This window comes from Etheostoma cragini, chromosome 17 (genome assembly GCF_013103735.1).
Source record: "Etheostoma cragini isolate CJK2018 chromosome 17, CSU_Ecrag_1.0, whole genome shotgun sequence".
Taxonomy (NCBI): domain Eukaryota; kingdom Metazoa; phylum Chordata; class Actinopteri; order Perciformes; family Percidae; genus Etheostoma; species Etheostoma cragini.
In genome coordinates, this window is record NC_048423.1 from 10,408,237 (window position 1) to 10,434,701 (window position 26,465).

Genomic DNA, 26,465 nt, shown 5'->3' on the forward strand with positions numbered 1-26,465 from the left:
TTTGGAGAGGTTTTATAGAATACTTTGTTATTTACATCTATTTCCAGGCATGTTGCTGAGCCAGTACTGTGAAATGCAGAGTTGATAAAAGAAAGAAACTATAGTGTGTTTGGGACCGTTGCTTGGCACATTGCTTTATGTAAGCGTGTCACTGCAGCATGAGAGAAACCATGTCAACACCTTTTTTTCCGAATCTAGTCTCCTTTTTTTTCTTTATGTCTTATCATAAATCATATCATATCATATATGTCATACCTTTGCACAAACCCCTGGATACCATTCCAGTTCTACAGCCAAAACATCAGGATGTTAGAAAATGTATCAGACTATAGAAGTATGGCAACAACACCAGCCGTTACTTGTATAGTAACAACACTCAGGCTTGTGTACTTTTGTGTACATATACGGGGGCCTCAGGAACTGAAACAGGATTGTTCATTTTTCACTGAGGGAGGAGGGAGGAATCAGAGGAGCAGAGATTGGATTTTCACTACAGCATGATGTCCCGTTAGCACACCAGGGCCAGAGGGCTTTGCTGTCTCATACTTAATCCCAATGTTCTCTCTTGTAACCTCTTTTGGTATAAGCCATATTTTTAAATCAGATATCTTCACATCAGTATTGTCAACCCTGTGGAAATTGCAACAAATTGCAAGAGATAATTACTCACGTTGAGCACACAAATGCATTTCAGAGTTCACTTCAACCCCCTATATACTATATACTGTATGCCCATCATATGCAAAATGTTTGAATGTTTTAGAGATAATTCCATTATATACACTAAATCATTTTGCATTGTTTTTCGATTTATGCAACTACAGAAGCAACAATACTTCGATTAATCAATCAGTCAGAAATTAATTGCAAGATATTTTTATAATCGTATACCATTCTTAAAGCAAAAAATTACTTGGTTCCTGCTTTTCAAATGTGAGGATGTGTTACATTTGTTGGTCTTACAACAAAGTAATTTTTATGTCTTTGGTTTTTAACTGGTGATTAGACTAAAAAGATGTCACCTTGGGATTTTGGAAATTGTGACGGGCACTTTTCACTGTTTTCTGGGGATTTATAGACCAAACAATTATTCGTTTTATTATGTATCGAGAAAATAATGTGCAGAATAGTAATGGGCATTTTCATCCCAAGAGATGCAGCAGCTCAGGGTTCAGGTTGGACCTTTTTTTCTCATGCTGTTGTATAAAACTTGCATACTAACCGACTGAGAGTCAATCCTCTTTTACAGCTGACACACTATTGCTAATGTGGTCAAACTAACTGTTCCACTCAACAGCACAGTTTTTTGTCATGTGAATGACAGAGATTCTTACGTGAGGCTGACAGAGATGACCGTAAACCGGACGGACAGACAGAGACACTGTGAACCTGCTAGGGCTGGCAACCACGACTGGATTTGGTGTCAAGAGATCAGGGACTGACACTGCTCGCTTTGTGTCGCGGTTGAATCGGCACCTTAGGGAGAGACTGCGGTTGTGAATGGGCACCATTGGGGAAAGCCCAAGTGGTGGGAATGGAGGCTGGTAATTAAGGCAGTCATTGTACGTCTGTAGAATCTGCTAGACAGAGAGGTCAGGAAGGCAGGCGTGTATTGTTCCCCCAGCAGGGCCTTCACTGCATTACAGTGGTGTGTCAGACTCAAGTGTGTTTAGATAGAGCCTTGGATTTTAAAGGGAAAAAAAGAATTACAACATCAAACCACACAGGCAGTCCTCTACGTAGTCTGCTTGTCTATATGTCAACAAATAGACTATAGAGGCCTCTTCTGTGGTTTAGATTTTGTGACATTTTTTCTCTCTCTCTCTCTCTCTCTCTCTCTCTCTCTCTCTTTCCTCTCTCTCTTTTTACGCTTAAGCATCATGAAGTCCTACTCTGGCAGGCTACCCAGGAGCTCCAGCCCTCTCAGGAATCAGGACTGTGTTAACCATAAATTAAAACAAAGTTGTGATGAATATGTGAAGTCACAGGGTTGTGTGTAGTAGAATTAAGCCCAAGTCAGCCAACAGTATCTTGTAGCAATTCTTTGGGCAATTCTTTGTGCTTTTGGAGTGCCAGTTTATAAGGTATTGTCAAGGAAATAACTTTTATACTTTTGAACTCATACAATTAGATTGACCTACTTTTATAGGATACTAATGTGTTCTCTGTAGCTAAGTTTAATTGTAGGTCTTATTCATTGCTTCTGTAACTTTCAAGTAAAAAAAAGATTTTGATGACTGGCCCTTTACTTACTGTAAAAAAACAACAACCTGCATTTAATTTAGAAACTTTTCTGACTTTCCCTTCTGTCTGTATGCACTGCCCTGTAGTGTGTCAGGAAGTTTCTGGCAAGGATGAGGGCTGGGGGGGAGGTGCACCATGGGAATGTTTTTACAGGGTGACCCTTGATCTTCCTTCCAGGCGCAGCAAAGGCTCTGAAGGCCCTGCGTCTGTCTCTGCTCCAACTCACTCAGTCAGGTTACCAAAGAGTGAGACAGAGTCTAAGTAAGTAGGGACTGCCCTGTAAACTGATAAGGCTTATCAGGGATGCTGGAGACATCTTGTAACAGACAACTTTTCTCTTTAGTGTCATAGCAGACACTGCTATGACACTATGAAAGAGAAAAGCTGTCTGTTACAAGATGTCTCCAGCATCACTGTGAAAAACAGACTACCTGTCAACGCATTTTATTTTTGAGGAGTTATACAGAGAAAGAGCCTTAATAGCAAGAGCGCTGAGGTACCATATAGGGCCATAGGTCCAATATAGCATTGACACCAAGTGACACTTAGATTAGCAACACACGTGTGAAGTATATCCGTCAGAGTGAATTACAGGAATATACAGACAAACACATCACAAACACATCCACCAACATACACACAACTACAGGAATTACATGCAGACATAGACAGCCGCAGCATGAACTTCGTGTGGCAGATGACAAGATGTTGTGTGCACCTCTGTATGACCCGGTCCGCCACCCAACCTGCCCTTGTCATTCACTGGCCTGGTAACCCAATGCCGCTATGCAGCTGTACAGCAAGATGGGCTTTAGTGGGACCTAGGCTAAGTCCAAGGCTAAGAGGGGAAATTCACACCCACGGCCCCACTTAGCATTTGTCCTTAAGGTTGTGTAAATATGGTAAGTATAGTATGATAAACTCATCCTATATCTGTTAACAAAATACAAAAAATAAGACTGCTTCAATGTCAAGCTGGTGCGTTGATAGAACTGAGCTTCTGGGTTTAACCAGGGCAGATTCCAAGGCCCAGTTGGCACATACGTGTGTATTTTATGAATGAAGCATGAAAATAGAGAAAGGGTTCTGTCAAACACATCAGTTTTAAAAGAAAAGATTGTTATTAGTATAAAGCAAAACACCCACATGCTTAACTCTCAGAGGTATCCATCAATCATTCAACAACATGACACTGAGATCCGTGGCCGATTAGGGAAGCTGGGTTGTGGAAATCTAGGAATCTGGGAATGGGGTTTTGGCAAAGCAAGCTCTGGCATGGTAATATGCCTTTGCAGCTGTCTTGGACACGAATGACGTGGGTCTGTTACTGAGGAGAAAAACTTTGACATACACACACAAGCACACATGTGTTCACATATGGCATATCTGTATTGCCTGTATGCATTATATAGAACTCCTGTTCAAAAGAACTGGGGAGTAAGATGAGAATTTAGAATAATACTGGTTTGTTGGAGTACCACTGAAATATCATTGTTATCAATACATTTTGGGGGCCATTTTCTTGAAAATAAATATCCTCTCATCATTTGGTTGGGCAAAATCAAACAACCGTATTCATTTTCAGAACATTGAAATCCGCTGCTTACAACAACACATAATACCAGACCTCCACCTCCAGTTTATTAAAACAACCAGAAATTGCAGGTCACCAACTTTAATTGGTAAGGAATACCATCATTAAAGATGACTTAGCTGAGATTTGCTTTAATCTAAATCAACAGATCAGCATATTATGTTAACTCTGCCAATCTTTGTCCACAACAGAACAATTGAAAGCTGCACTGTTTCTTACAACTACAAATGTTTTATGATCCTTCTACCAAGCAAAGTGACATACTGAAAATATATTTTCAAAAGATTAAAACACATGGATGGTAGTGGCTACTTAAAAAAGTTTAAAGATGCCCTGCCACACAAAAAAGTTTTTACTTGCATTTAAAAAATTTTTTTTTATATCCATGTCCAAAATGAACTGCTACCTCCTCTGTCAGCTCTAACCACTGAAAAGAAATAAGCGGCAAATCCATGGTAGAACTTCACACATTACCACAAAGTAATGAAATACATGAGGCAGGGCACCTTTAAGTTTTATAAAACTGATGAACAGTGCTCTTCTGGGGTATTTCTTCTTGTCTTAAGGGGACAATCTAGTGTTTTACTTCTACATGATTACTGCAGACGTGCACCAATCCTGCCTGTGTTCTTTTACTCTTTGTTTTATTTGAAATGGACACATACAGATATAATTGAAACCATAACAATTTTATGATCCAATATACTGTTCTTTTTTGTGATCAAATGTTCCAAGATACTGTTCTTGTATATTTGCTTCAGTAATTTCTCAGTGGGTAATTGATGACATTTAAAAGCACAACATACGTTTTTTGATATTTTCTGGCACAACCTCCACTCATCTGCATTGCTGACAGCTGTGGGATGTTTTATCTTTGGTACAGCTGTCTTGATTTACCTTTTCCCTGTGTGATTTCTCAGCATGTCAAAGAACAGTCTAAGCGTAAGTGATATGCCTTGTACTGTTACGGGACCTCACTAAAATCGGAGAATAAGTTCAACTCATTCTGTTTTAAGATCATTACGTGTGTGTGCATGCACACACACACACACAAACACATAAATACACAGTGCACTCACTCTGCCAGAGGCCGTTTCCTAGAATGAACTATTTTAGCGTCTCCATGGAGCTGGAAATGGACTTGTGGTTATGCTTTAAAACAGTTGGAGTGGTTGTCCTATTGACATCCTCCCTTCTGTATCACGGTGCGATGATAAACCCATTTATAACAACTTGTGATCTCGGTGGTTAAACCCAGAAACCCACAAGTTAAAAATTTGTAACTTCAAGTCAATGTTTACTTACATAATATTTAGCTTCAGGTCATTTTGAATGCATTGCTGTCCCCCTTAAATAGACTGCACCTGTGATATTGCTTTGTTTCAGATCCATGTGGGCTTGTGATCCTTTTGGGAAGTGTTGCCTGTTAAGATTGAAGTCTGATTATATATTTTTATGGTTTCTAACCACATAACACTTTACTTTTCTTTGCGACCCACTGTTTCTACTGCTTTCCTCACACATTACATCTAATTTAAATTCAGCAAATGACTTGCAGCACATATGCCTCATAGGCATATTTAGACCTAGAAACAACTGGGATGTGCTATTGTGAGTAAACTTCTTTTTATAGTGTGAGGAAATGTCAAGCACATATGAATAGCTAAATTAAAAAGCTTCTAGAATATGAAACCTTTTTAAGAATAGCACCCTGACCCACATGGGTGCAGTGCAGGTTCAGACCAGTGCTAGTTGACTTGTGATTGGAGGTCATGTTGAATAAGCTCACATACCATTCACTGATTAATATTAGTAAAAATATTTAGTTATTTTATTATGTAATGCATACAACATTTGCACGTTATAGATTGGCAGTTCATATGTCAATATGTTTTTGAAGTGTTAGGTGTATATATGTATGTATATTTTTAGCACCCAGTCAGAGGAAAGTGTTACAAATTGCTTTTTGAAAGTAGCACTATGGTGCCAGCTCTCTGATTGTCATCACACTTGCAATAAATGAGGTGACTGAGTAACCAGTAAATTTAAATAGCTTTAATATCTATTGAAGAATCACTATTTTTCTTAATGAACATCAGTAATATGGAAATCAATGGACTTGGATGACAAATTATATGATAGACATTCTACAGTAGAAATTAAGCAGCAATGTAAGGTTGAGATTATAATGTACTTATATCTGTCTTATTTTGAAGGCAGTATGATTTAAATGATAGTTTCTTCATGTTGTAGTGAAATCTGAATGAACAATGTATGAACCTGGTGTTACACTGTGTGCCTTTGTGAGAAAAGTTTGCGTCAAAGTTGTGTGTGTGTGATAAATGCATACATGCATTTGTGTGCTTGGTGGAACAAATGTTAACGAGTGCCAAAACCCAAGTGTGTAGTACGCGATTATGTAATGCTGCAGTTTATATTTAGAGACACTGTAGAACTGTAGACATTGAGAAATTGTACAAGATAAGAATGCTTATCTCAGCAGTTGTAGCTGTCGAGCTGTTAAGCAATGGAAGGAATACGAGGCAGTTATGAGCCACAGTGATCCCCATCATTATGGCTAACACAAGTCACTGTACTATGTAACTAAGCACAGTAGTATAGCCACACATGCTCATTTTGTTGATAACATTTAAGAATATTGTCAGCTTGTATGTATTCAGGAAAATGAATAATGTAATAATGCACAAGCAAAGTTAAAACCACATCCATGGGAAAAACACTCACACTCATAAAGACTGACAAGCTTTCTTTTGTGGTGTGACAGGTTGCAGACACAACTGCAAAACCTCACTTTCCACTGTGGTGTGTTTACAAGCATCATAGAGTTTGCTTAAGTGTGAGGTTCAATGTATAAAAGCTCCATGAACCACATGTTTGGAGGTTTCAGCTGTACTGAAAAGGCCCAAACCACATGATTAATAGATATATGGTTACTGAAAAACTGTTGTGAAAAGTTCAGGAAATATTTCCTCGTCGTCTCTCAGAGAAGGTTTAGGCATGATTGATGCTTTGATCTTTTTTGATGTTTCACAGAGGAGAACCAGTTCTCAGCTTAAAACCACATCCAGGTTCCTGCCTCTCCATCTTGTAACATTTATCAGACCAACCGCTAAGGCTAGCATGCTAACTGAAGCCACATTAAAGCAATTAGAAGTCTTATCAGAAATGCTACGGTTAATGACCAAACCAAACAAAAACTCCAAAAGGCTCAAAGCTAACATAGTGGACTGAACCCAATCTCCTCTATCTGAAAATGTATCTCTTTCTGAACTACAGCTAAACCAAATAAAGATCCTCAGATGAGACAAGAGAAGACACACGGACACGTGTGTGTGTGTGTGTGTGTGTGTGTGTGTGTGTGTGTGTGTGTGTGTGTGTGTGTGCAGCAATGCAATACACACAGGTTTTGGGGTTGGTTTGGCGTTCTTGTGTTGCTCTCTGAGTGATGTCCTGGGGGATGCGGAGAGGCAGAGCAGGGGCTGAGCTCCTCCGCTGCTCCTTTGTTTACACTGATGGTTTCCAGATGCTGGCTAGTGATCGGAGCGCTACGGAACGCTGGGGAGCAGCCCAGCAGTTTGGGTCTTGTGCCAGCAAGCCAGGATTAAGGCCGTTTTAACTGGGATACTTGAAAAACATGGCGTTGCTTTGTAATAACTGTGCAATTGTTTCCAAAGGCTGAGAGAGTGATTATGGTGTTGATCGCAAATATAAAAGTGTCACAAACATGGTCCTCATTCATTGGGGCGACACATGCAATGCACAGTGACGTCTGAGGTTGTTAAAATGTAATTATTAGTCACAAACTTTAGACTTGGTTTAATTGCATGTGACTGTAATTAACATAGTTGTTTTCCTCAGTAATTCGACTTTGACTTAAACAGGCTGCAGCATGTGGCAGCCTGAGCATATTGTCTGTTTCTTCTGCGCAGCCCTGTTTGGGGGAGAATGTTGTTATAAACTGAGGTGCATTGTGCTCAAGTGAAGGCAAATTCATCACTTAAACAGCACACCTGTTCCTCCCGTCACTTTCAGCCTCAGCCACTTTTCTTTACATGCATTAGAAAGAGACAGCTGCACCAGCAAACGAGCCGTCCAGAGAGAGAGAGAGAGAGAGGTGAGAAAGATGGCAGCAAAAAGAGAGACCCACAGGAAACAGTGGCTGTATTTAGAGCTTGTAGTGCATGGTGGGATTGATAAATAGTCCCCATAATGCACCTGGCTGAGGTTCTGGCATGGGGTCGAGGCTGTTTAGTCCAGCAGCGGAAACAGCAAATAAAAAAATGCTTGTTCTGTGTGCAGTGAGACACAGCTGAGGTGGTGACAGTGTCATTCTTGTGAGAAACTTGAAGCAGTGGCCATCTGCACGCCCTCACTTGGCCCTCAGTTCTGACAGGCTGATGGTTGTATCCTCAGATCTTTAGTTGCTGTGATGTCTGATAACACGGGTAGTGATGGTGAAGGATACAATGATTTAATAAGAAACAGTTTACACAATATAGACCAGGGTCAAAGAGTGCGTTTTGTTTTTCTCTTTCTTTTTCTGGGTGCGGAACAGAATACCACATCAGATAATGTAATGTGGGAAAGTATGTGACTGCTCTGCAAATTCTTAATGTTTTACATCCAAATTGTCTAGATCTGGTCAACCCAAACCAAATTGTGCACTAAGAATTGTAAAAGTATTATTTGTCCCGAATGACCCGACAAGCCTTTCTTGTGTGGTCTGACAAACAACCTCAGGCTATTCCTTTTACAGTGTATTTCTCCCTGCTGAATGGGGCTTACGCTGTGACTCATTGACCTGTCTGGCTCTCAGTGATCATACAACTCCATGGTGCTGTGATGGGAACATCAAATCATGCAGAAGAATCTCCCATTATCATAAATAACCCCAAGACTGCGTACTGGAAGGAAGAGCCTTGGTTTAGACATGAGATGTTACTTTGTTTAAGGTTTATTTTAGAAAAACCATGTAAATGAAACTCATCAAGAATAAATTAGTTTCCTTTATGTTGCACATTTCTTTTCCTGTAGAATCCAACAAACAATCTCTTTTCAAATGTTTAGGTTCATTTGACGACATTTCAAACATCCAAAGCTCTGCATTATTCATATTAGGTCGAGCTGCATTTGCCAGTAAATCCCCTGCACTCCAAATCCAGACCAGAATAGTGGTTGCATCCAATAACTACCAACCCTTTTCCCAAAGCCTCAACGTTGTTTTACCCACTAAATTCCTTGTTTTCTCATAGAGGCAGACAAACCGCTAATTGGTATGTAGCATTTGCATAAAAACCGTCTCCTCGTATTTGTTGTCTGTGGACTGACTGTGGGCAAACTTTAGGTAGATGTCTCCCCTAATATGTTGAGTAAGTATGAAATCCCATATCCAAAACCTTGAAAGTAGCATTCTTTTAGAACGATTCCTCTTAGGTTTGGCTTGGAAGGGACGTCTAATATTAAACCAAGGCTAACCAATCTTGTTTCTGGAGACAGAGGATTATGGGTTCAGGTTTGTGTCTGGTGTCTGTCCACTGGTCATTACTCTTAGCCTGGAATGTAAGATCAACACAAATGTAAGATCACCTTTAGGCCTCAGACAGTAGTCTGGACCACATGTCTTTGCAGCGGTCAGTAATAGACATCTTTTTTTGATTTGCACTGGAGTAAAATCTTGACATGACTTTGTGGCAAAATGATATTTAAACTGCAATTTTAGAGGCGGATGCCTGGGCTTGAATACCTTGTAATCAATTTCACGGTATTACCCGAATTACCCTGAAATTTAAAGACATCACAGTGGCTGTGGTCTAGACCAAAATTTCTTGTTCCAATTCAGTAATGTACCTAGTGTGCATGCTTCAAATTCCTAATATCATTCTGTTTGTACAACATACGTGTCTTTAAAATCGCCCCCCCCCCCCAGGGAATTGTCTCCACATTCCTCCACATGAGAATGAGTCCAATCCACTGTAGTTGTGGCCAGAGCTACAGCGGTTAGTTAAAGTTATTTTGTTCGCCACCTCTCCCTCTCTCTTTCTCTCTCTCTCTTTCCCTTGTCTCTGAATTGTTTGACCTAATTGAAAGCAGAGCAGCGATTTTACGACGGCTCTCAGTGTGTCTCGTGTTCTGCCCCTATAGAGGCCATCTGCTTTGGATTTAGATTTACTCTCCTTCTCTCAGTTTCTCTTTCCAGTTCTCCACCCTCCTGAGAGGGGCTGATTGGAGGGTCTCTACACAGTTGGCTCAAGCGACTGTGGGGCTTGTATTTGTCCACTTCTCTGTTCTTTTCTGTGTGTGTGTGTGTGTGTGTGTGTGGGGGGGGGGGGGGGGGGGGGGGGGGGGGGGGGGGGGGATATTGGAGTCTGATTCTAGAGCAGCATGTTTTTTTAGACCCCCTTTGGAACAGGATCCAGGAGGAGCTGTATCACATTCAAACGTTAATTCAAACTAGACTTTAATTCTTGCAATCTTAATGAGCTTTCTTTTTCTGTTCATCTCATTCTCTTGTGTCTCCTATTTGTCTCCCTTTTTGGTTTATTGTGTCTTGTTATTCTATTTAATGCAGTTTGTGAGCTCATTAATCCTGTGATATAAACCAAAGAATGATCTGTGTCCTTGTAGCAGGGCTAAACTCTGAGTAGGAGTAGTACAAGAGACTTTCCAGTTGTGTCTCAAGAGTGTATGAAAACCTGTGGATGTAGAATTTATTATTTGTGTGTGTGTGTGTCTGTGTTTGTGCATTTTTATCTGGGTGTTGAAGGGGACAGAGGAGAGAGAGACATTGTGTGTGGCCGGGTTTTTGAAAGATTGCAACCATGAATGTGTGTATCACGTGTGTATATGCTTCATTTAACAGTCACTTACCCATAGTTTGTGGTCATGTGTATGTGATATGATGAGACCCTGCTGTGATCTGGACAAAGGAGGATGTGGTCAACAAGTTGTGGCTATGGAGCTACACTGTCTTTTCAATGGACACTGTCCTCAACACACCCACAGACACTTATCTCATCATGTGGAGCTCTAGCATCAGGGACATAAACAAACACTGACTCAATGCAAGCCCACACTGTCAAAGTGACACGACAAACACTGCACTCCATCTCACCATCAACCGATTCGCTGTTTCAAAGCTTTGCTTCCACTTGACAAACAGAAAACGCTCTAAATGGCTCAGATGTATCCATTTAGCTCTTACCCTGGCACCAGCTTGAATGGCTTTATTTGTAAAGAGCAAAGGAAAACAAAATACATCCTCCTGTGCAGACTCATCTCCAGCGTGTTGTGTGGTGTGATGACGCAGTTCCATTACATTTGTCATTACACTGTGTGTATTGTGAATGGTTTGTAAATGTTGCTTTAAAGGCAGCCAAGCCTGCTTATTTGCCTTGAAATCAAGCCGTACTAAAACATTTAGTTAGTCATTCTCGTGTTTATAGCCAAGGGTTTTGATTGGTAATCCACAGCACCAATGTCAGTAGAAAGACAGAGCCTGTATGTATGTAAGTGAAGAAACCTAAAGCTTTCTTCATTAGCTGCTGCCCTGAATCTAGAAGCATTTTTCTCAGCCCGCCTCAGCTGGCAGAGGTAGCACAACAGTCCAGATGTTATTTTGTCATGTGTTCCCACGTGTTTGGGCGTCCATTGGAATGTGCAATACCAACTGCGGCTGTAAAGTTTATGACTTCAGAACCAAAACTCGCTCATCATCTAAGACCTCCATGAGAGGCAATGTGTAGCAATGGCCTGGAAACAACTGACCACAATGTAAGTATACGTAAAATTATAACTCCAAATGTCCAAATAAACTGGAATACTTACTTAAACCAAATTTACATGTGCAGTGCATTTTTACCAACTTACAATTTATGTATTATTAAATATAGAAACTGCATTAATTTGCTGTTAATCAAAAGTAACAATGTATTTACAGTCAATGCTACTAATGATTGTATGTTTTTATCTGACCATCAGTCCTAAACCTAAATACATTCAGTTTATTTTCATAGAAGACAAAGAAAAGCTTTAAATCCTAGTATCGGGGAGATGAAACATTACTTTAAAAAAAAATTACTGATTAACTTTCTGACAATCGACTTATTGATTAAGCAACTAATGTTTCAGCTCTACATTTCAAAGGAAGGGCCCTGTCTTGCGCAGCGCGGCGCAAAGCCCGACGCAAAGCCTGACCCAAAACCTGACGCAGGTGTCTTTGCTATTTTACAAACGTCCAGCACCTACGTTGTTAAAATAGCAAATGCACCTGCGCCCATGGGTGTGTTGGTCTGACAGGGAGGTGTGTTCAGGTAATTTCTTGGCGTATTGCTATCTTGAAGCAGCAGGAAGTGATCACGCCAGTGATCAACAAAAACCTGGTCTAAAGTCAATAGAGCAACATGTCATTATTATTTAACAGTGTATAAGTAAAATGCGCCGAGGTTTATGCACAGCGTGCGCTCACTATGCTTGTTACACACACACACACACACACACACAAAAGGAATCGCAGCAGCACACACAAATGCAAAAGATTATATATAAAAATATTACGATGCAAATCCACCATCAGAACAGCAATGTGCCAAGGTACAAACACACCTGGCTTTTAAAGGGAATGGGAGATGACACACTGATTGGTTTATTGCATGTTATGCCCCAAAGACACCTATGAATTAATGAAGACACTAAGTACAACCCTTTTGAACCATGCGCCCAGCGCACAGACCCCTTTTTTCCAGTGTCAAACTAGCAAAAGGGGATTTATGCCTTAAACGCACCCGCGCCATGTGCTTCACGCTGTGCTCTTAGATTGTTAAAATAGGGCCCATAGACTTTTCTTGCATTTGAGAACTCTATTAACCTCTTTTGGACACAACTGACCAACCCAGTCGTCAGTTTTACATCTACTTCTAAATTTGGACTGGATAGATAATCCATTTGCATTGTTTGCATCAGGAGAATCTTCCGATTAATTACAAACAGGTCTGTATTTAATCTGAAAGCACTCAGCTGCAGACAGAGCATGACACACAGCCAGAGGTCAAGGCCAGACCCTGGAAACAGCATGGAGCTGGAGAGGAAAGGTCTTGGGGAGGATCAGTGCTGTTCCTGTCCTGCTGAGTCCTGGTTGCAGAATCAGGGAGAGATTTCTTTACAATTGAACAAACAGCTGTCAAAGGAAATTTGACTATTTTCACTTTTCCAAATGAATAACTATGGTTAAGGTTAGACCTCCTAGGTAGTACACCTGGCACTCTCTGACCATAGTTAACTTTTAAACTTCAAATTATTCTGAAGTATTATAATAGTGGTTAGTCTTCCTGCAGCAGAAACCTAGAAAATGCTGTATTTGGGATTCTGGGTTTTAATAGAGAATGGCAGAATGTTTGAAGTTGGATCATATTTTAACTAGATCATTTGGTATGAGAGAATCCAAACAAAAGGCTGTTATGGCATGGTCTTTGAGACTGCTCATTGATTGCATCGCATCAAGACAACTGCTGCAGGCCAGCAGAAGTCAGATTTTCCAACCAGCGTGCTTTCACAGTGGGAGATGTGAAACTGACAGTGGGGTTGAGGTCATGCTGTTGAGGGGCCAAATTGAAGCACAGCCGCTCATACTTAGCATTGGCTTGCTGGTGCTGATGCAAACTGCTGACGTCTATAAGGATGGTGCTCCAGATGCTGCTGATTAAAATTCTTATTACTTACACATGGTTTGGGACAAAATAATGGAAGACCAGGGATACAGATTGTACCCCTTGTCTCACTGGCACCGCCCCATACCCCCTACATCCACCCTGAAATCTGCAGCCAATGTTAAAGTGATTACGAAAACAATCTGCAGAGAATAAGGATTGGAGTGGACATGTCTGATTTCACGTTGAAGGCAGAGACTCTCCTAACCTTCTGGAAAACTTCCTTCAGTTGCATGGAATGCATTAAAATTACTTCTCTCTGTCATATCAGATTTCCAACTGTGCATGACAGCATTTTTAAACTTTGAGATAAAATAAAACAATTCCTCAATACCCCATTTACAATAATTATTTTCCAAATTAAAAGTTTAAGGTTTTGCAAAATAACCACTCTGTGGTTGGGAATGACTGTCACCAGGCAGATACAAGTTCTGGGAACATTTTTGTCTTTTTTTAATGATGGCGCTTCAAATTAATAACGACACGCCCTGACAAACGTACTAATCAGTGTACATTTAGAGTTTCTTTTGGCAGTCTGGAGGACAGTTTGTGAGTTATTCTTTTGATGGCGTTAGCAGCACGTTTGATTGTGGCATGCTTTTAGGGGAAAAACAAGTCTTTTTCCCATTGCTGTTATAGTGGCCTAAATAGAGTTGCCAACATGAAGTCATTGGCGCAACTCCTCCCAACAATATTGACCTCAGGCTAGTGCTTTTTCATGGCTGGCTGACTGACTGTTCGTAATCATCTCCCTCATAAGAATTTAGAGGAGTAATTTAACACAGCTGTAATGGAAGTAAATGTCAACTACACAACCACAATTTGTGCCAAAATTGTGTGTAGGAGTGTGCTGTATGATGAGGTTGGTTATACTATTAGCACAACAAGGATAGACACACCCTGCTGTCAAAGTTCAACATCCATTACTGTCCAAGAGGTTCTTTCTTAAAAAGATAGACTACATCAGTGGTTCCCAAACCTTTCCACATCAATTGTATGAAACCCATGACGAAAATAGTCATACATTCTGTCATTGCACTACGTATGGATGGAATTATAGTGAAAACTAATTATTCCCCTTTTTACCGGGACCATCTGGATCCCCCTCAAGGACCCCTGGTGGCCCCCAGACCAGACTTTGAAAACTACTGGGCTACATGGTATCAAGTGTGATATATAACCAGTGCCACCATATTTTATTGCTGTAAGGAAATTTATGCTGTGTTCACTTGCCTTGTTGTTTGTAAATATTGTTGTTCAATATAGAAAATTAGAAAAAGATGGCAGAAGGGTACTTCCCAACAACAGTTTGAGTTTCTCAGTTTACAAGGATCACCTGAATTCACCCTCAAGTCCTGTTAACAAACGTTTTATTTTTCTAGTCAAGAATATTAAATGGAATTATTTTCCTCGCATACATTTTATTTACTTTACGTTGTTCTTCACAGGCCAGACCCAAAGGTGAAGGACTGACACCCTACCAGGGGAAGAAGAGATGCTTTGGAGAGTACAAGTGCCCTAAGTGTAAGAGGAAGTGGATGAGTGGCAACTCCTGGGCCAACATGGGACAAGAATGTATTAAATGCCACATCAACGTCTATCCACACAAACAGGTACGTCAACCTACAGTATGACATTCACTCTCCGAGCATTTGCAGTACTGTCCAAACAGTCAAAAACACTTTGTTTAAGTGGTAGACTGAATTGTCTCAACCAAAGTTAACGGAGTCCAGACTGGTTTCCATGGCTGCATATTGTCTTGAGGATATTCCAGAGGGCCTCAATAAATGTAATAAAATCATACCACTAACAATTGCTCTTGCCTCTTAGTAATAAACCAGCACAAAATAAACTAATTGCCTTTCCTGACTGATAAAAGTTTGGAATATTTACTGAATGTCATCAAATCTTAAAACCAATATTTCTTTATTAAAGTGCTCATATTTTCCTTTCCTTCATTGTGCTATATATCTATTCTGTGCGTGTAATTGGTTTACAAAGTGAAAAAGCCCAAAGTCCACCCCAAAGGATGTTAATATCTTCAAGAGAAAACACTGTTCACCACCTGCTCCAAACAGCTGTATTGTAGTCCAGCCTTTACTTCCGTGACGAACTTGCTTGAACTCGCCTAGTGTGGGACGCCCTCATGCTATGCTTCTAACTGGCTTGTAGTGCTGACCTAGAGACAGAAGCAAGTCATTTTTGAAAATCCTTTAAATATATTAAACAAGCCCCCGTATGATGAATCAACTATGTCCGTGAACTGCCTCACTTGGTAGCTCAAAGGGAAAGCTCAACACACAGGGTGAAAAGAGGAGCTTCAGCAATGTGCAGTACAACAAAAATATTAAGTTTTTTGAAAAGTAAACCTATTCTGATATAACCTCTACAATTATGAACCTGAAAAGGAGGATAATATGAGCACTTTAATGTATCCCATACACAAACTTAGGTTATTGAGGCTTACAGCTGCAGAAATTCCTCTCACATTTAATAATACGAAAAAGGGAAATCGCGTTGATGAAGATGCTGTGGAGTGTTTTTCTGTACAGCAAATACTCCGAGGGACTAAGAGTCTGTTCGGCTTAACCTTGAATTTTCCTCCAGCCTGTTGACTAAAGAGATGGACCACTTGAGAAAGAATCCACTCTGTTTTCTTCAGCTGGAAATATATTTATCCTCAACACTTATAATATTTTTATATTTATGCGTTTCCACATTCTTCCAATTCCACTTCCTGAAATAAAGTTAGGATTAGTGCTTGAGGCCCTGCTCGTTCTTTGAATACCACAGCTGACCATGCTCAACTCTGATAACGCTTACATAAAATGAAGCAGGAAATAGACGCTGCTTGACAAATCTACCCATGTCTGGCAAGGAGTCACAACATTCCCAATGGCATGATTTATTCCAAATATTTCATTTATTCATTTGCATTTGCAATAAGATCTTTACCCACAATATAAACAAAAAGCATGGGTGGAAGATTGCATTCAAAACCTTTTTTTTTTTCCATCGTTGAGTTCACTGGTGAGAAAACCAAACTCTGCCACTGTGTCCTGTGGCACAGCTACACTCAGGCAAGCCAATTCCCTGCATTTGCAATGTCACCCACTTAACATAATTCCCCCCCTGTCAGCGTTTGAAATGGACCACTAACCTCTGTGTCCTTGATTATCAAAGAGTTCAGCCTCTCAGCATGGCTGCCTTCTGCCCTGTGGTTTTTTTCCAACATCGTGCAGGCCTAATGAAGATGCACGGATAAATGTTACATTTTTTTGTCTGGTTGAAGAACCCTAAACCCCTGAAACCAAAACTATGCCCTAAGTCAAGCAAATCTAAAAAATATTCAAAGTGATCCCAGCTTCTGTGCCAGACACATATGTCAGAAAAAGTTATACGTTATTGATCACAGTAGGGGAACACTCATTTTTAACTTTCTCCACATAGCAAGAGCTCAGACTGAAGCTTCACTTACAGAGCTGATTCAGTTGAGCTTGTGTTTCTTGCTCAAGGACACTTCAACAGGGAAGAAGTCTGCAGCACAGGGGCTTGAACCTTTGCCGTTCCTACTAACCGCTGAGGGGTTCGGAGTAATTTCCCCTTAGGGTCCTTTGCACCATGACGTCGAGCCAAACACCCTCCCAGAAGCTTTTTGCCCTTAGTCTAACATTGGCTGAGTTAGTGATATCAGCCAAATGGCTTAGTGCAGGCGCTAATGGAACCAAGTTTGTATCTTGTAAATTACCCCACTTACAATGCCCGGAATGGTACCAAACTTCTACAGCAGTACAAATATTTAATAATTTACGTTTTTTTTTTTTTAAGTGCTGTAGTACCGATAGCAGGAGAAAACTTATAAGTGAGGTAAGTTTGTAGACACTACGTTATTTTATCATTAAATTAATACATATTTTTGTTGTACACTTTTCATTGTTTTAGTTTGTACACGGTCCCTAAGCCCTTGTCCTTTGCGGTACCAGCAGTGAGCAAAAGCCATCAGACAAGTGTAAGTTAAAAAAACTCCTGGTGTACTTGCAAACTTAAAAATGCCTTGTTTTGTGAGTACAGAACCTATTTGTAGTACTGTAGAAGTTTGGTACCATTCCGGTCATTATTAGTGGGGAAATTTACGAGACGCACACTTACAAACTTGGTTCTGTTAGCGCCTGCACTAAGGCATTGGGCTGATCATGGGAAATAAGCTTCTGGGGAGGGTGTTTGGCTTGAGGTCATAGGACCCTAGGGTGAAATTACTCTGAACCATCACTTTCGTATACAGTACATCAGATTTTCCAGGTACGCCTCAAGGACCGATGCGCCGATACTAAAATCTCAACACTTCTGGCAGACTCTCTAACATAAAAAGAACAATAGTTTAGAAATAAAAATGTCAAAACAGATTGTTAAAATTCTGGTGCCAAAGAAACTGGTTGCATAACTCAGAGGTTTATGTTTGTGCTGCTTGGTTTGCTTTCTTTAGTGTTTAAGATGACTCATTATTGGTTCTCTGTTTGCATCCTCAGCGCCCTTTAGAGAAGCCAGATGGCCTGGATGTCTCTGACCAGAGCAAGGAGCACCCACAACACCTGTGCGAGAAATGTAAAGTCCTGGGCTACTACTGCCGCCGTGTGCAATAATCATCTTTATTCGGAGTCAGAGTGCAACGTTTGTGTCACAAGTTCTATTGCTCATCCTCCATCAAGGCTGTTAATTTCCTCATTTCACATCCAGGTTTCCCTAATCCCTGCGTAGGGATGCACCGATCCAATACTGTTATTAGATAGAATTATACATCACAATACTGTGATAGTTGTTTATATACCAGTGCTGACCAATATGTTGCTGCATTCAAAAGGTTTACACTTGAATTGTAATTGCTGTCAACTTCATAGATTTTTTACCAAGTTGCTGGTGCGCATTTTATTTTTAAAAAACAATAAAAAAACGGTTACTATGTCTATGTATGTTACATTTGGCTTTACCAAATTAGAAAAGCAATGTTTCATGGAACACCAAACAAAGCAATATTAAATACATAAATAAATATATATGCCTGTGAAATAAATATTATGGCCATGAAACAAATAAACATAAAAAATATGGCTATAAAATAAATCCTGAAATAAATACATAAGGCAATAAATATATAAATGTAAATATTTAAATGAGTCAAGAACTACATTTTTTATTTCAGGGGACCTTTGTTTCATAATGTCATAATTATTTATTCATGGGCATATTTAATATATATATAGATTTTTTTTTAAATATTGGATGAAATGATATTCGATTATATTTAAGTAGAGCCTGATTAGGCCGGTAAGAAAATAATTCTGCCACTCACTTTCACACAGTAAGGAATACAGTTTATAAATGAAACACTGGTTGGTATCGGCTAATACTGAAAGCCCAGATATCAGGGCTGAAAAAGTTGGATCGGTGCATCCCTATCCCTAACCTGTCCACAACATGACATTCTTCCCTCATGTCTTCCCCTTCTTCTCTCAGACGCCTCAAATAAAGGCAGTAGCCTTAATCTTTTCTGTCAATGTTCTAAACCACACATGGAACATAGATTTTAAGTCAGTATGCTTTTTTTCTTCCAATGACAGTACTGGAAATCACATCCAGAAATGAGAGGAACATGTAATCTAGGATCAATTTCTCAGTGCTCTTCATCAAAAAAGCAAAAAAAATTGCCAAAATCAGTGTTTTTTGTGCGTCCTATATCACAACCCACATAACCCCATTGATCCAACTCAATGTTTAACAACAGCTAATCGTGAATTACTGAATTAGCATGTTTTTCAATGGTGTCACTGACAGTAATGGTCTCAATAGATTACCTCACCTTGGGGTTTGTTGGCTTTGTGTTTACAGAGATCTGCCTTCCATTTCCCTGCCAAGTGAAGTGTGTGGTAATGTGACGAACATTTAACCTGGGCCTCTCATGATGGTATAATGTATACAAGGCCTTTTGATGAACAGCACATCTTTTTAACTGTGAATTAACTGAGGGACAATGTGCCTTACATCCCTAGCTTACATTTGGCCTATTTATTTTCTTGTTGTCAAGTGTGCAATTTGAAATTTTGACTGGGACATAACTAAATGTTGTTTTGGTATGTTTATATATCACATTATTGTGTAACTGCTTCCACGTGTCTTTAGAAACTACTGTAGATTCAGTCACTCCTCGTCTAGATTTAGTGCATCGCTTCCAGATAGTATTTCATTCTCCCTCCCAAGAGTATTTCTCATGCAAGACAAATTCTTAAGGATCTAGTGTTAGATTGATATAGATGTTAGATAAGTAAGTTGTGTCAATTTCAAATCACAAGGTCAACTGAGAAGGAGCTGTAGGAAAATAACACTAGTTTTAGTAACAATAATCTTGCCATAAACATGGATTCTCAGTTTGATTAGAATTATGAAACATGATTTTAGAGGTTTAACCGTTCACAAATAAAGCCTGATTTGATGTAGTAAAGTACAAATTAGATGTTTTTTAAAGAAATTTAGAAAGACATTTCAGTTCACATTTATGTGCCAGTGGATACCTGGCACCCTCAGTGGTCAATAAAGTGTTGAAAAAGCTTGCACCCGTATAAACTATGTCCAGCAGCTGATTGCAGTGTGAAGAGTGTCTAGAGGGAGGTGAAGTTGAGAGAACTGCAATGATTTTCAGGTCGGTTGAGAGAAACAAGGAGATTTAATTTAGAAGGGCTGGTTTGTAACGTGCTGATGCACACGATTCAAGGAGATATTGAAAGTGAGGATGAATTGAGTTCACACTTATATTATTTTTATGGATATAAGTGCTTAGTGTTATAAACCAATACACCCATCCTGTTTACATTACAGGAAATGAATGTAGTTTTGACTTGTAGAAATCTGGCTTTTAAGGAAACTTGTTATAGGAATTGTGAACTGTTTTATATGTACTGTATTTCTATCCTTATAACAACTGGTTAACTATATTTTATACTGTAACATACTGTTTGTGCCTTAAAAACATTTAAATCATTCTGAAGTATCAGGATTAGGAGGCAATTTGTAATTGGGAAAAGACACGTGGGGCTCCGAGATGGAGCAATATACGTGCATGTGGTAACTGTGATGCATAGTAAGTTTAATGCAGGTTCAAGATGTGACAAAGGACAACAATTAATACAGTTCCTCTATTAGTTTGAACTGGCAGGATGAGTGTTTGCATCAACAGTTTGCTGGGCTAGAGGAACGGCCTGAAACAGCATTTCCAGCTGGCAATAACAATCCTACTGTGGTCTGTTGTCATGGAATATCCACAAAGATGTTATTTCTTAGTCGGCCCTCACAACAGAAAGGAGTCGCACACGAAACTGTGGACCTCACTCTTTGTTTTTTAATCTATTGTAGTTATGTTTATCCAAGGGACTGTGGGTTTTGTCAAAAAATATACATGGTTGACTTGCCTTAGTGGGAGAGTTTGCAGTGACTGATTATGGTACCTTACAGTTTGGGGAAATTTTGATAAAATAGAATCTCTAAAGTTAAAGGGGCACTCCAGTAATTTAGTAGTGCAGTCGAATCAATGCAGCAGAGACTCAGATGGCTCATGCTCTAAATCGCTGGGTCCTACTTTTCCCATAATGCAACTAAATCAAATATTTCAGTAGACTTCCCCCGCCTGGTAAATGCCCATGTCTTTCAAACTCCACACCCCCAGGTTGTAAAGCAGGCTTTTTGGTAAAATTGTGTCTTCAAACCTAAGCTGAGATAACCGCAATTGTGGACTTGACAAAATACGCCCAGAGCTACAGAAGACATTATACATCTGTTTTTACAGTCCGAGAAGTACTCCCTGTGACTATTAAACTGAACTTCATGAGTAAAACTGGTGGAGCGCCCCTTTAAAAAAAGATATTTGTGCAACTATATTACCACAAGTAAAAGACCTTTTCTGATTGAAAAATTCTCCTTTTAAATGGGAACAATTCATTTTCTTATTGTCACCAGTGTATTTCTTTTGCTCTGTGCGATTACACTAACTTAACATGTCTTTACATCGCAACCTTATAGTCCACATTATACATGTGGCTTTAGTAAGAGGAATAGATACCAATGATGCCTTATGAACTAACCTCATAAACAAATAAAGTAATTGTGATTCCCCTAGTTCTGGCAGAATATTGAGAAATCCTGTTGGAGTTTGATTCCATCCAGTTACATTTTGTGAGGAGGCCATTTTAAATGGCAAATTAAGAGCCAATGGAAGCAGTTGATACAATACATTTGAAAAAAAGAGATCTCTGCTTTTAGACATAATGTCTTGAATTGCATATACTTGACTTTTCTAGTACCTTTTCAGTTCAAAATGGTTGTTTTCTATGAATGAGATGTGTATTTTGGAACACTTTATAGATGTTGAAAATTTTAAAGCAATCTGCAAAAACTCAAGAATTATTTCCCTGACAAAGATAGACTGTTTTATGTATATATTTGAAGGCCATCATTATCAAGGTTAGCAGCTCTTTTAAAGTGTTATGCAATATTTAAGCTTTTTGTGTGAAGAAGGGCCTATTGCAGAGAAATAAACAAAGCTGGGAGTTTTTTTCTTTATGTTTTACAATAATCTGAGGGGTTATCCTGCAGAAATATTTATGGAAAGATTTTTTACAACACTTTTTGTATAGAATATGCAACAAAGTTACACTAAGAAGGAAATATTGATGTCTACATAGAGTATTATTAAAAAAAAGTTGGTACATAATTAATACCCTTACTCAATTATAAGCCATTGTATTTTTGTGTTTTGTTTTATGTTATCAGTGTTAAATAACCCACAATGTTATTCAGTTGCTTATGTAACTAATTATGAACTGCCATTTACATCCATACAGTCGCATGTATTCATTTTGTAAACAATTATATGAAGATATATATATTGTGTAAACATGCAGAAATCTTTTTTTTCTTAATTAGTGACAGATACTCACCAGTGTATAAGCACGTTAAACTGTGAGATATGTGAGTTTGCTTAAAGCAGCAATGACAAGAAATTATTATAAAATGTTACAGTGTTATTAGTAGTTTAGGGAGTGTATACTTTTGTCAAGAAAGCGTGTGTGACAAAGAACTATTTTAGAGTTTGCATGTGCATCTGTTTGGTTTTGAATGAAATATTATGTTGTGCAATGTATACTTATTTAAATACCTTACAGTAGTTTGCTACAGTACATATTGTTTTTCACATTATCAGCAACTTCTGATTATAAGTCTTGAAGTATTTCATTTACCGCTAGTGTAGCCTCTACAAATAATACGTATTTACTGAATGTAATGTGTTAACACTTATGTGGTCAATTTGTAAAGTTATGTTTGTATTCTTTGTCTGTATCACTTGAGATGTTTGTATTGCAATATTGCAATAATGTAATATTTGAATTGGACAGAACACAGGCGTGAGGTAGGAAAGACAGTGATTTTGGGAAACAAGACAGTCATGGTTTGGGACTAGACCACAGGTCTGTTTTTCATGTCCATGAAATGGCATTCCAAAATGTGCCTTATTTGTTAGTTGGGAAAACATTTTAGTGCTTTAGTGCTGTCGAGAGTTTTATGAAATAAAGTAATATTCAATTAGCAGTGCTTGGATTGTGTGGTTTCCTTTGTTTAGGTCCTCTACTGAATTGTTGTTGCCAGTAACTGGGAGGTGATCACTCAGGATTTTGATTTAGCCAAAAGCAACAAAGTGTCTTCTGAGAGCTCCTGTCTGTAGAATAATTATTAACTATATTATTATAACATAGTATGTGTTTTCATTGTTACACTGTGTCTTTAAGCGCAAGCTCCAAGACTTATGCAATACCGAGCATATAGATTATGATGAAGAGGTTTTTAATGGGTTATTCATGGTGGTTGTGTAATGCAAAAAAAAACGGGGGGGGGGGGTCTTGGAAAACTTGTTTTTCACTTTCCATGACAGTGCTGAAAGATAACAGACACATTGAGCTGACACTTTGAGTCAAAATGTGGACAGGAAAAGCAAAACACAAAAAAGGACACTAGCTGACATGGGTGCTGTGTGATAAATGGAGACATTTACCGCAGTAGAACCAGCTTGTACCAGTTGTAAAGATGTCATTGTGTTGCATGTGTACTTAACGTTGGCCACAGCACCGCTGTCTTTTGAGCCAAGTTTCCATGCACAATATTGGACATGCATTCCAAATAACTAAAACTAAACCAGAGGGTGGGGACCCAAATTATATCAAGTTTGTTACAACATCTCTTCCTCGTACAGAGTGAGAGCTGAGGAGTCTCTATAGCAACAATGTAATCTGAGAATTCAAACAAACGATGGAAGGTCAGTGCGCATATGGTTTCATTTAGGGGCATGGCTGCTTTTTCACGTCGCTTCATTATTTACTTTCATAAAGTATTAGCTCGATAAGAAGCACCACCCAGTCTCTGGCTTTCAGACATGTCCTGGCCTCCTTTTCTCTTTCTCTCCTCCAAACCCTCTGTGTTTCAAATAAAGAAGCAGTGAAGGAAGAGCAGCCCACATACAAGCTAAAGACATTTTCGGAGTCCTTCATTGTTCCAGCAGATTAAATCATCTGTATGCACCATGTCCAATGAGGTTTTAGCCTGTCGCAGTTCTATCATCCGTCAACTGCATTCATATGATATTTCAGCTACGTTGTAGGTGGATGTTACATGATGTCACATCCTGCTCGGATGGACAGGAAGTTATTCGCACTGGAGCCGGTGTCTAAAAAAAAAAAAAGCCGTTGGATCGTTTTACAGGAAGCTTTAAAACCAGCATGGTGGTCCAAACCAAGTCCAAATGTCCTGTACTGAGACCAGAGCTAGTGAAAACGGTCATTTTATTTGGCAGAAAATGACAAAAAGCGCAATAACAGCGCTTAACATAGCAAATAGCAAATTACTTAGTGCTTGTATAAAAATGGTTCAAGTTCAAACTCGGAAAAGCAAGATATCTTCCGACATCATCATCAACAGTAAAGTAGCAGAATCGCTTGTGACAGTTCCTCCTTGAAAGTGAACACCACAGAACGAAATATAAAGTAAATACCCAATGGTTGTATGCTGAGTCATCTAACAGAAGTCCATGTGTAATCTTAGTAGTTATTTGATCTCCCCACAGTCAGTGATGACAATTTTCTTAATCACACCGCCATCATGTAAACCAAAGGATTCCATCTTGCTGACCACATCCATACCTTCCTTGACCTGCCCGAACACCACGTGTTTACCATCAAGCCTGTCAAAAGAGATACAAAAAGGAATGTCAGCAACTGGTAAGTGTTGCAGAGCTGCTGCGATGACTCATTTAAAACTTCTGCAAAGTATTTACCATTCAGTTTTGGTTGTACAGATGAAGAACTGGGAGCCGTTAGTGTTTGGCCCTGAGTTTGCCATTGAAAGTGTTCCTGCAGAGATCAAGAAGCCAACATCTAAATCAATTAAATGTGACGCTGTCAACAAGATCTTGACCTCCTTTTACCAATCACTCAATACCATTTAGGCCTGAGTGGAGCAAATGCGAAAAATGACACAAGTCTGTGTCTAACTGTGTTTAGGTGAAGGCCTGTTTCTCTTTTCTAAAACGTAAACTTTGATAATGTCACACTTTAAAATAAAGCATGTGGATTAAGCTTATTCATAAAAAGCAGTTATTTTGATAAGTGCATTGATTCACTAAAAAGTAGGTCTTGGGGATTGAAAAATCCATATACCTACTAGCTTTAGTGGTGCATGAAATTAGGCACTGCCATCTAGTGGAAAGACAGCTGTATTCATTCATTTAAATTATACTGTTAGGAGGCCAGGGAAGTGACATATATGTCACAATATAAAAGAGGCTGCAGTAATTTCAAAATAGTGAGACTGTTCAAAATCCCCACTTTTCAGACACTGGAATCAGAGAATGCTAAAGTAGTTGTTGCAGCATTATACAAGAGCCTCCCAGACACAGATACACTATCCAGACGACTAACCAATTCTGCCAACGTCATCCGCCTTGAAGTCTGAATACAAAGCTATATGGATGGATAAAGGATTGTTTGTAAAGTCTGTTTTGTCCTAGAAGAGAGAGATAAAGTGGTAATTGTGGAATCAAAGATGGTGGAGATGTAGCCTACCTGGACCAGTGTGTTTCAATTTGAAGTTTTCATCTTTAAATGTCTTCCCATATATAGATTTACCTCCTGTGCCGTTGTGGTGGGTGAAATCTCCCCCCTGTAACAGAAAACACAGTAGGCAACATAGCAAACACTTAATATGTGCAGCGGCATCTTCACTGTATATATCTTACCTGACACATGAACTCAGGTATGACCCTGTGAAACACAGATCCCTTGAATCCAAAGCCAAGTTCCCCAGTGCACAGTGCTCTGAAGTTTGCTGAGAAATTAGTTGTCTTATTTATTACATTAGCTTTAAGTCAAGGAGAGTTAAAGCATTTTAATGGTGAATTAAACACATGCTACTTTTGATATTCAGCAGGTTTATAGAAGTATAGTTAAACATACCTGCAGTCTTTGGCACTACATCTGCATTCAACTGGAAGATAATAAAAATGATATTCAAATTCATGGCGCAATGTTTACACAGAGAAATGCCCTTTTCTGTACATATTTTAGTGTGTTGTGAGACATGTTGCTGGTCTTCGGGAGAGGCTAACGCTAGCTGCTAGCTAGCTACCTCAATTGTTATTCTTCCAAGAGTCTCATTATCGGCTTCCACGTCCAAATACACGACGGGGTTCTCAGCTGGAACGGAGGAAAACAGCTTCGCGGCGGCGACGCCCGGCCTGCTGTATCGCATGCGGTTCTTTATCTGTAACATCGCTAGTCGAATAAAAGGTGAAGAAGACCTGCAGGCGGTGGTGGTGT

General features: G+C 39.3%; 2 protein-coding genes across 3 annotated transcripts in view; one reads left to right on the top strand and one right to left on the bottom strand.

Annotated features, from left to right (window-relative positions):
- The window catches only part of zcchc24 (zinc finger, CCHC domain containing 24), a 31,942-nt gene extending 10,818 nt beyond the window's left edge, over positions 1-21,124 (top strand). Inside the window, exons 3-5 of one of the 2 annotated variants that reach the window (XM_034898978.1) lie at positions 15,009-15,173; positions 18,087-18,162; positions 19,444-21,124. In XM_034898978.1, coding sequence (XP_034754869.1) covers positions 15,009-15,173; positions 18,087-18,162; positions 19,444-19,445 — 243 coding nt within the window. In that variant the 3' untranslated portion in view covers positions 19,446-21,124. Of the gene's footprint in view, positions 1-15,008; positions 15,174-18,086; positions 18,488-19,443 lie in introns of those variants that run through there. The other variant, XM_034898977.1, reaches the window with a different exon arrangement.
- Positions 21,125-21,520: 396 nt separating this feature from the next.
- Positions 21,521-26,465, bottom strand: ppifa (peptidylprolyl isomerase Fa). The gene is made up of 6 exons (XM_034898979.1): positions 26,275-26,465; positions 26,103-26,133; positions 25,886-25,974; positions 25,713-25,809; positions 24,926-25,001; positions 21,521-24,832 (listed from the first exon to the last, which is right to left on the bottom strand). The coding sequence occupies exons 1-6, from the start codon at positions 26,416-26,418 to the stop codon at positions 24,697-24,699; spliced, it is 573 nt and encodes a 190-aa protein (XP_034754870.1). The 5' UTR covers positions 26,419-26,465; the 3' UTR covers positions 21,521-24,696.